The 11,816-nt window shown below is 35.7% G+C and overlaps 1 protein-coding gene across 1 annotated transcript; it reads right to left on the bottom strand.

Annotated features, from left to right (window-relative positions):
* Window positions 1-636: 636 nt before the first annotated feature.
* LOC113741999 (flavonoid 3'-monooxygenase-like) lies at window positions 637-6,847 on the bottom strand. Its single transcript, XM_027269679.2, has 3 exons — window positions 6,283-6,847; window positions 3,997-4,440; window positions 637-1,391 (listed from the first exon to the last, which is right to left on the bottom strand). The coding sequence occupies exons 1-3, from the start codon at window positions 6,724-6,726 to the stop codon at window positions 750-752; spliced, it is 1,530 nt and encodes a 509-aa protein (XP_027125480.1). The 5' UTR covers window positions 6,727-6,847; the 3' UTR covers window positions 637-749.
* Window positions 6,848-11,816: the final 4,969 nt, after the last annotated feature.

An 11,816-nucleotide genomic window follows, 5' to 3' on the forward strand; every position in this document is an offset into this window, starting at 1 on the left:
ACTCAAGCTTAATACGAGTCGAGCTCAACAGTCAAATACTTGGCTCGATTAACAGCACTATGCGTGATATATATATATATATATATATATAACCCTATTGGATTACCCATAGGTAACCCCTCAACAATATGAAACCCTAATGGATTATCCATTGATCATCTAATCGGATTTACCATCGAGTCGAGTACCCACGGGTATCAGAATTTACCCTACTCGCTACAATCCTTAGATAAATATGCCAAAATAATTCAACAACATTCATGTGTCCTTGAATAATTGAACATTAATCTTATCGAATTACCCTTCAATAACCTCTCATCAATATCAAATCCTAATAGATTATCCAACGGTCATCTAATTGGATTATCCATTGGATCGAGTACCAGTGGTTATTCGGTTTTACCCTACCCGCTGCCATTCCTAGATAAATATGTCAAAATAATTCAACAATAGTCATATGTCATTGAATAATTGAATATCAATCACAAATTTTCAAAAAAAAAACCTTATTTTAAGGGACATACGACCAATATGATAGATACAAATTAAAAGATGGCTTACTAATTTTTAGGAGTTCCTATTATATTTTTAAAGTCGCTTACCATATTTAAAACTCAAAGATTCTTATAAAAAAAGTGAAGAAGACAAACACACACATACATTCAAAGATTACTAATCATACATTGAACTGCACTTGAGAGCACCTAAGGCCCGTTGTGTTATTTCAAGCTCCCAGCCTTTTAGATTGTTTACATTATGTACGAATGGGGTTTGAGCCTAGGCCTTGGGTGGACCATTAAGGGGGAGGCTCTCTGTAAGGTGAGCCCATATGCTTCCTCCATATTGAGCTTCTCTGCAACTTGTCCATTGGGCAAATCCCAATTAAATCCATGAATTAAGCTTGCAGTCAATAACTGAACCATACGAAGGCCCAAACTCATTCCAGCGCAAATTCTACGTCCAGCGCCAAATGGTATGACTTCAAAATCATTACCTCTGACATCAACATTGGGCTTTTCTCCACCCGGTAAAAATCGTCCAGGTCTGAACTCTAGTGGATCAGCCCACATATCTGGATCCCGAGCTATCGCCCAGACATTAACCAGAAGTGTCGAATCTTTAGGAATGAAGTATCCATTGATTTCACAATTCTCGGCTGCTATTCTTGGTAGAGACAGTGGGGTGGATGGGTGGAGCCTGAATGTCTCCTTAACGATGGCTTGGAGGAAGGTTAATCGAGGGAGATCAGCTTCTGTTACAAGCCGATTTGATCCTACAACTGTGTCAAGTTCTTCTTGGGCTTGAGCCAATAGTTTTGGATTGTGAGTCAGTTCTGCAATGGCCCATTCCACAGTGCTGGAAGATGTGTCTGTCCCTGCCACAAACAAGTTCTGCAGTAAAATACATGAACCATAAGTAACATTTCATTTCACTTAATTATAAGAATAGCTTATAGGTGAGAGAATATTAGTAATTCAATAAATACAAAATTCCTAGTTCGACTCTCAAACTCCTTATTTTTTATTTTTCTTGAAAATTTTGTAGTCTCTTTTGAACCGAAAAGAGATGAAAAGGGAAACAAAGAAAAGGCAATGAGAGTGCAACCTATAATTGCACCATTGCATTAGGGTCCAATGCCAGCCATGCAAAAAGTAGAGGTGTAATATTTGTATCCAATGAATGAGTACCATTGTTAATGACGCCATAATTATTGCCAATAATATTTTGTAGCTTTTGTTAAAGCACATGAAGCAAATAGGCTGGTATTTATAAAAAGTGAAGTGTCAGCTCCATTTGTGTTGAATAAGCTATTCTTACACATTAGGTCCAACCAAAAAATGTCCCTAGAATCTGATATATTTCTATCTTATACGTGTCACATGATACAACTACCTCTTCTGTGTTGCTATCGTCTGACCTATGTCAAATGGTACCAACGGTCCAACACCAAGTATTGCTATGCTAAGCAATATACATAGGACGGCTGCGTCATTAAACTCGTATTCGTGACTAAGGGATCTCGAGCCCTGATCGAATACCATGCAATATAGATAGGATAGGAGTACAGGACGGCCGACCCAGACCAAGAAATCTTGAGCCCTAAGAAAATATCCGACACTTTCTTTTTTGATGCAGGATCCGGTGCCCCGGAGACATGAGATCAAGGACCTTTTAGTTGAGAAAGAATAAAATATAAGAAGTAATGAAAAGAAAGGGGGAATTCGAACCTAAAACGTTTAGATTCTATAATTTTAACTTTAGTTACTAAATTAAAGTCTCGTCAATTATATATAAGCGTTCAATGGCATTGAACAAGAGGAGTTTTGTAAAACCTAAATTAAATAAAACAAGTTTTGAAATGTAGTCGAACAAAGAGTTTATGCATTGCATTACATTAAGAAAGTGTAAACTTTGTGTAATTACTTGTACTAATAAGTTCGTATGTTCTTTGTTAATTGCATATCATTCTGAATCCGATATTCTTGGCAACCATTCAGAAGAGTGACGTGATAAATCACGACTAGGCAAAATGTTTTCAGCCTAAATTATGTTTTCAACCTGCCCAGATTGCTAATGAAAGCAGCTCCACTTCAACAATTATTGTGATTCGGCATTCCCATTTAATGATAATGAGACTCTTATCTGGGTACTTTTCTATTTTCTTTTTCATGAATATGCCTTTCTTTCCTCTTTTGCTTTAGCTTTTGAGGAAGTACCTGAAAGTCATAGCCATCTGTATAAACTTATATTACAATGGAGTGCTTCAGCCTTAAAATGTTTGTTAAAAGTTTGAAAATCATTGATTACTCGTAAAAGTATCTTGAAGGTAATTTCTAGATTAAAATAAGCAAAAAGAAAAAAGCTAACTAAAAATATGATATCAAAAGAGAAATCAAGTCAATTATAATTTATAATTAAAAAAAAAGACATTGCTAAACAATGTGAAAGGATATTGAGAGGTTTCTTTACGAACCATAAGACCGTGAGTGAGATGTATTGGATAATAGGAGAAGAGAAAAAAAAAAAAAAAAAGGAATGAGGAGTGAGGACCACTTTCTTACTTTATCAAATTACACTTAAGGTGCGTTTGATAAAATTGAAGTTTGAAAACTGAAGTCTGAAATCTGAAATCTCAATCTATTAAATTATTGAATTGTTAGGTATTAGATCTAATACATTTGAGCGCATATCACATTCAGTGATAAGTGAATAACTTATCACTTAATTTTGGGAATAAATTTTATCTAGAAAATTCAGTGCCACTTAATTACTTAAAATGTTCAATTTTTTTATTATTAAGCGATCTGAATATATTAAAATCTAAATCCATTAAATTTAAATGCTAAATTTGGTTATCAAATAGGGCCTTAGTCACATAATGGTGATTACAACAAATAATTATTAATTAGAAAAATCAGGAATAATTTGAATTGGTTAAAGAGTAAATGGTCAATTTTGTCCCTAAATTTTTTTCATTCATGCTGATTTTGTTCCTAAATTTTATTCCTAAACAATTTGATACGTAAACTTATTTTGCAATTCCAATGAAGGACCTCCGTAATGGCATTACCTAAAATCAATCTGGTTCCTAATTGACAAACTAAATAGAGGTATTTTGAAAATGTCACTTAGGGAGTTGTAATAAATCAAGTAAATTGTGAAAAAAACCACAGATCAAACTTTAAAATAGTTTATTTAGATATTTTTTACATGATTTAAAAGTTTTATCTGATAATTTTATACAATGCACTTATTTTATTACAATCCCACAAGTAACGTTCCCATTTAGTAATTTAATTAGGAGCCATAGCAGTGCCATGGCAGTCCTTAATTGAAAGTGCAAAGGAAGTTCAAATATCAAATTGATTAGAAATAAAAATTAAGAACTAAATCGGCACTAGGAAAAAAAAAGTTTAAGAATGAAATTAGCCATTTTCCCTTTGAGAAAATATTGAAATTAAATTGAGAAATTATGTGAATAAGAGAGAGGCATACCAAAAGCAAGGCTTTGATTTCCGTATCCGATAGGGGACCTCCCTCTCCATCGGCATTATCTTTAAGCGAGATCAACGTACTCAGCAAGTCCACGCGTTCTTCATTTCGACTAGAGCCGTTGATCTTGTGCTCTTCAAGGATTGTGTTCAAGAACGTGTCGAAACGCGCGTGTAGTTTCTTCATCTTCGCAGCAACTCCTTGCAAATCTAACCAATCAAGAGCTGGGACAAAGTCACCTAAGTTGAATACACCTGCTAGCACCATCATCTCAACCACCATTGATTTAAATTCGTCGGCTTTTGGATCTCCGTCACTAAAAACTCTCCTGCCAAGCATCACTCGCCCTAGGGCATTCGTGGTGCACACATTCAACAATTGACCCAGATTTACTGAATCCTTTCCTACACTTGCTAATAAAGCGCGCGTGAGAATTGCCACCTCTTCCTGAAAACACATAGTAAAAAAGTCTTTTGTGAATAGTTAAAAAAACTTGAAATAAACAAATATTGTACTACGTTACAACAATAGAAAAGGGATTAGTTTTTTTTACGCATCATTAAATTGTAAAAAAAATAATTTACTTTTTGATTTAAATGCATGACAAATAACCTCTACATTTTAAACTGTCTTATTACACATGTTGCATATACTTAAGTTTGGTGGTATAAAAAAATTTTTTTACAATGACAACACATTAAAAAATGATTTAAAAAACTTGAATTTCCAATTTAACTTGGTTTGCCTAACGTAAATTACCCATAATTATGGAAGAAACAAAAGGAACTTGCAAAAAGAATTTGCTTGGCTTTCTATAACTAGATTTTTGCATCATTTTAAGAATCATTTACATTAGTGTAGTTTATACTCTATGCGACAACAATGCACAAAAATATGCACTACCAAACATTGGTGTGTTTGGATTGAGAAGATTTGAAATAAAATAATTTACTTCACAAATTTTAATCACTTTTTTATCTTTTCGATCACTTTTTTATCTCACATACATCACATCACAAAAAAGTGCTGCAGTAATTATCTCAAACAAATTATCCAAATAAACTCATTTCCAAACAAATTCAGTTTCAGAAACCAACTCCCTCTAGGGGAGTTAGCCACCACATTAATTGTGGGATGGGAGATCAAGGTTTCAAACCTTGTCTCCCATCAATGTGTCTTTATATGAGACTTGTTCAAAATTCATACGGTCTGATGGCGGTTCAGTCCCCATCAGACTTTCCCGACTCAGTTGAGTCATCCCATAAAGTAGACTCCCCCCAAAAGTAGGAATAGATTAGATTAGGTTAAATATGCCGTTACCAGATTAAATGTGCCGTTACGCCAAAAAAAAAAAAAACACAGTTTCTGAATATTGTTTACCTTGCTGTGCGACGCTGAATATTGACACTCGAACTTTTGCTATTGGTGTCAAAAGAATGGGAGAGGAGTTGGTGTCCGGTATAGTTAGGTTTGATTATCGTACTTTTTATAATATTTGATGTATAATTATATTACATTATTATGTTTGAATAAAAGTGATGAATATAATATTTGATATATATTTAATATATCATTATGATGTATTTTTACGTTAAAATTTTGAACATGCATAACAACTGGATGGAATAGTACAAAAATAATTATATTGCGTCCTTGTCAAAAAATACTAAGATAATAGAGCGCCTGTCAAAAACCTTGACCACTATCCTCACTTTCCAAGATCCGGCAACATTAAGAAATGACCTCTCCATTGACCTTTCCATCTTCTTGGATCGATGCTCAAGGAAGGAAGAGAAGTTCATTTTATATTACCTTATAGAACTAGGAGTATGGTAGTCAGGCTAATATCCTTCGGCTATAATCCGGATATGAATAATCCTTCTAGAAAATGAAAATGTTGCATCTTTTTTTCCCCTTTTGTTTCTTTTTACATAACAAATTGGATGTATCTATCTTGTAACAGTGGATTTTGGACTACAAGAATGTAAAAATTTTAGATTTGTGGCAGAAACAATTGATGCTTTCGACTATAATCAAGAAATCAATAGCTGTCGAGGGAAAAAGAAATGGAATACTAACATACTAAAATGAATTCTTGGTGCCTGCAATAATATTTCAGGAATCATGGTTGGAATGACAGTTGTGTGAACAGTACGACACCCCAGATTAATAATAAATGAAGTAACGTTTTCTTGATCCAACAGAGACAGTGTGTGAAGAAACAAAGAGATTTTTAGCACAAGATGGAAGCATAGAAAGATATGCACGTATGAACAAAGACATTATTACCTCTCGGACAAAGTGGAAGTCGTCCAAAGCCTTAGCAGAGAAAAGGTGGACGGAGCAAATTTTCCTAAGCAACCTCCACCGGGGACCATAAGGTGCAAAAACAAGATCTTGATAGTTGTAAGCCATATGCTTGGCACCAGAGTTTGGCGGTCGGCTGGAAAAATTGGCGTCGTGGGTTTTCAAGAACTGTGCAGCTACGGATGCCGAGGCTGCTACCACCACATGCACAAAGCCAAGTCGGAGATGCATCAATGGACCATAAGTCTTGGCCATGGCTGCAAGTGAATGGTGTGGTTTTGTGCCCATGTGTGGGAGGTTTCCTATAACTGGCCATGGTTTTGGACCTGGTGGAAGTGGCTTTGTGGGATTACCTGATTTTTTGATTATAGAATAGAGAAGAAAGGCCAGTAGTGGGGTGATGAATATGAGGGCTAAGGTGGACATGACGGCTTGTGTTGGAGAGTTTTGGCTTGGTTTGAGCTTTGTCTCCAGGCAATATCATATAGAGATACGATATATTTGTTTTGAAGGCATATTTGTTTTCTGGTGTTTGTTAGTATTTTGTTTGTCGGGGCCTTGATTACTCATTTAGGCCGGCTGAGGCCTGAAGGGGTTGATTTGGCTGATGATTTTGAATGAATTCGATGCAGCAAGAAATGTGCCACGACAATTTAGGCCATATGTATATATAAATATATATATATATATATCATTATCATTACTATACTAAAAGTGAGAGTTGGGTTGCTCCAGTGAAAATGGACTCGTTATCCGGTAATTTAGAGGAACTCTGATGGCATTTCTATTGGACCTCTAGGTGTGCCGACTTTCCTTCTTAGGTTTAGGAGTGCGGCTCCTTTTTCCAGCAAAATTCATAGACATCAATCTAACTTGTGGTCAACTATCCTATTGTGCCAAATATATTACATTCAAATTAGGACCATCAAATTAAAATTAACTCCTCTTACCAAAAAAAAAAAAATCAATTTAACTCCACTTGAGAAATTTATTGCATGGAAATTAAGGCCCTGTTTGGCAAAGTGAGTTTTTGCCAAGTTTGTCTTCTATTAATTTTTTAACAACTTTAACTACAATAATCTCAAAAAATTTCTCAAAATTTTTAAACTACACACTTTAAAATACCCAAAACACACACAAAAAAAAAAATTTCCCCTTCCTCCTTTCTTCTTCCACCTCAACCCACTACCACCTCCGCCGCCGGCCAAGACCTAACGCGGGTAGGCCTGTCAACGGGTCGGGTCTAGACCCGGATCCGGACCGGATCTGTGAAATTATTGCGGGTATGGGTAGGGATTTAATTCCGTTTTCCGGATTCGGATCCGGATCCGTTTTGTCAAACAAAAAAACGGGTCGGATACGGAATATAGTATTCCGTCCCGTATTAGACCCGGATCCGGATATAAATGAATTAATAATTTAAAAAATATATATTTATCAATATAATTTGATTAGGGTGATGTATTTGAATAAAGTCAATTTGATTTCTTTTCTTATTTGGTTTTTTCTTTGCATTAGTTAGAAATTAATTTACAAATATATTTTTTTCTCATTTTTATTAGAAATTATAAATTTTGCTAAACTTGTCCGGGTAGACCCGACCCGGATCCGGATCCGGAACATATAATAAAAGACCCGTCGGATAAACGGGTCGGGTCCGGGTCCGGAATAATGAATTCCGGCCCGAACCCGGCCCGTTGACAGCCCTAAACGCGGGCAACCTCTTTTTTTTTTTTTTTTTCTCTTCTCCCTCCCCCTCTCCTCCGCCACCTTTCTCTTCCCTCTCCCTTGCCCACCAACCTCCCTCTTCCTTTGGTTGCGATCTAGCTGCAATCTACATTTTCTCCACTTAACAAATATAAAAGAGCAAAAATGGTGATTTTAACTATTAGTATTTGTTAAAAATGGATATGAATATGATTTTCAAGTGTTTTTCACCTTTTGAGTTACTTAAGGTTTGATGGCAGGGGTTGAATTGGGAAATTAAGTCACATATGGTTGTCACATTGTGGAGATATCAATAGGATTTACTGGATAGACGCTTTAGTCTTATATAAGAAAGAGTTACATTTGTATATAATCCTTTTTCCCTACCGATTTTGTGCATAGGATAGCAAAGTTGACTGATCTGGTAGCTTTAGATATTTGAATAGAGCTATGTCAACTTTGTGCCGAATTTTATTGCCTTTTGAAATATCCTTTGGGTTGATGTCAGTTAGTTGTATGAGTGGTGTATTTTTAATTTAAATGTTTATTGACTTGACAAGTGTGTTAATAGAAGTTTGGCAGTTGGTTGACTGTTCCCTTTAGTGGTGATAAGTTGTCAAATAGGACAGATTCGCCTTCCTCTTTTTGCCCTCTTTCTTCTGTTACAATTGAAAATGGAAAAAAAAAAAAACAACTCTTGTGTAACTTGTGGTTCTCATATCTTGAATAATGAAATTAAAGTACTTTGATTTGATTACTACTAGTTTTCCATGATAATGTCTTGTGAATGTTGTGACTGTGCCATTGCAGGCAAGCTAAATGATGCTTCCATAGGCTCAGTAACACAAGAAGCCAACTTTAGGCCTATAGTTTTTTATGGTATGGACCAAAATTAATCTGTTGTTTAATTAGTGCCTTTCAATTTTGAATTGTCATTTTGCAGGCTTAGTCATCCTTAATGTCGGATAGTCTTGGATGAATTAAGTACCTATGGTAAATTAGGAGGTTAGATTGTCAAAACATGATGGCTATATTTAGAATTCTTTCGAATAGTGCGAGTAGTTCAACTTTTGAGCAGAGTTCCGGAAAATGTGATTACGCTAGGAACTTGATTGTTACTATTTTGGGAAATTGAGATAGTTTTAAACCCTGTCCGAAATGAAGGCTTACTCATTGAAGACAATCCCTCTCAAACTATTTATCAATGTGACTGACAAAATTATTTTCCAATCTCCTTTGTTATCAATTGAAAATATAAGTCTTAGTAACCCCTTGTCGAACCAGATTTGTCTTTATAGTGAGAGGCCTATGAGTCAGAATGTTTGTTCAAATTATTGCAATGGTTCACCAAAGGGTGTTAAAAATTTTAGAGATATTTTATGGGTTTCAACTATTGTCAAATAATAGCCATTGTTAGACTTGCTATAGCCGTCTTACAGCATGATTATGGTTTTTTTGGTAATGAATTTTTAATGTTTTGTCCCACTTGAAAAAATTTACAGAACAATTGAGTGCATATGATGTGTATACAGGGATTTGTCTAATTCATTGACTACACATTTGAAGTATGGTTTTGGCCTCAATTAAAAGTCTATCTGTCCTTCCAAATTCTTCCTTTAAGATGAATGTGTATTGTCTTTGTCAGGTCTATTTAGTTAGACCAAGTCATGTCATCCTGTATTTTACAAAATTGTATTTGTCAGGTGTACTTGTCTGATCTAGCACAAGTTAATCACTTCTACAGTATGGTGAAAGTAGAGATTGGAGCTAAAACCACAAAAGGTACCATCCACTTGTACTAACGATCTTTTCCTGGTTGATCATGTAATTGTAGATTATTCACTTTTTATCTGCTCTAAATTAAAGGTAAACGTATCTCTGGTGCCAATATTGTGACACCCCCACTTCTCCCAAGGGCGAACCCGAGGGTATCGACGGGACGCTTGCCTAACTCGCGCCAGGATTCAAAACACAAAGCTAATAAAACTATATAAACCAAAAGAGTACTATTCACAATATACAATCCCCAAAAGATTTCTATTTACATCCTCAAAAGTAGATATCCAGATCACTACATCATCGCATGATAGTGATCAAAATTAGAAAGTAGACCCAAAAAAGGGTTTTAATACAGGTCACCAAAACAAACAAAAATATCTTAGTTGTTCAACTATTACAAATCAAACCTAACTATACTAGTGATGGTGCCAAAATTTCCCCTCGTCGGCCCCTGCTAAGGAAAACAAAAAAAAGGGAGTAAGCTATAAGCTTAGTGACTAACCAGGGGTAAAAATGTAATTTTTACATGCCAACATTTGCACAGTGAGAGCAAAGCAAAAGCAGAAAAGTAACACCACATGGTAAGGATACGGGTGGCTCCAAAGCCAACTCATTTGTCGAGCTTGATCACTGGTTGACCCTTAAGATCCTGAGCCACACAGCTCGCTTCTCTTAAAGGATCCCACATAGAGAGACCATGAGCCTCAACTCAAGTCACGAGCAATAAATGCTCTAAAATATTTTTCAAGCAATAAATGTTCTAAAATCGTAGTTCAAGCAATAAATGCTCTGGTTCAAGCAATAAATGCTCCCAAATTGCATCACAAGCAATAATTGCTCCGCAAATGCTTCACAAACAATAAATGCTCCATAACAAATCACAAAATCATATTTCACAGGTATCAATAGCAATGTCGCGCCCCACTTTTTGAATAGTGAGAGTAGTGTGTGGGATATGTATGTGAACGTGTGTGAAGATGAAAATAAAAGGCCGTGGGATTGTGAAATGCGACGGTTTGGCCAAACAAAGTTCAAAAAGGGTTTTTGAATGGAAAATGGAGTCGCCACTTGGTATAGAGTTAGGGTGTACCAAGTCACCCAAAAAAAGTGATTTTTTGGAAAGAAAAGCAAACAAACCCTTTTTGAAGAATTTTTAGGTCTACGTAACCAAAGAAAGGGATCGGGGGTCACATTTGATAAGGGAGAAGGCAAAGGCAAAGCCTAAGGCACTCCCTTACCCTAGCCAAAGCTAGTTGCGTGACTTAGCCCTTCTTTTCCTAATGCTTCTACCCAAAATATGTGTTGCATGTTGGATGTGACTAATGGATATGAAAAATGCAATCCTAAATCTAAAATGTCTCTTATGAGGCTTTTTGGTCCCAATCACATGAGTTGTGATGGCCAATAAGGAAAACTCTCATAGAGGTCACGAGTAATGCAAATGAAGACCCAAATATGAGTGCAAGTGTAAAAATGTAAGAGGAATGCAAAATAAAATAAAATAAAATACAAATGTAAGTGCAAGTGTGCAAATGTAAGAAAAGTGCATGTGTGCAAATGTAAGAAAAGTGCATGTGTGCCAATTGAGAAAATAAAGGTGTTTGTGTGCAAGTGGATGAAAATATGGTATAATAGTAGTAAATGCATCTAAGTACAATTGGGTGCAATTTGTGAGGTAGAAAATAAATAAGTGATAGGGAAAGAAGAGAAGTGTGTGAACATGGCATGTGGAGTAAGAAAAATATAAGTAGTGAGAAAATGTAGATAAAAAATGAAAAAGTGATATGGTAAAATGGAGGTGCATGAACCTAGAGGAGTGCATCAAATCGGGTACGGGAATGACTTCTATCTTCATGATTTTAATTTTCCCTTTGATTAGAAGGAAGAACTAGTGTGCTAAGGCTATTTTGTAGCCACACTCGCTCGTTTCCCTTACCTAAAGGGGACTTTCAAGCAAATGTACCCTATAACTAGCATGAGGATGCAAAAACCTAAAATGAAGGGGAAAGGATTGGAGGATCATGCCAAAT

This window comes from Coffea arabica, chromosome 4e (genome assembly GCF_036785885.1).
Source record: "Coffea arabica cultivar ET-39 chromosome 4e, Coffea Arabica ET-39 HiFi, whole genome shotgun sequence".
Taxonomy (NCBI): domain Eukaryota; kingdom Viridiplantae; phylum Streptophyta; class Magnoliopsida; order Gentianales; family Rubiaceae; genus Coffea; species Coffea arabica.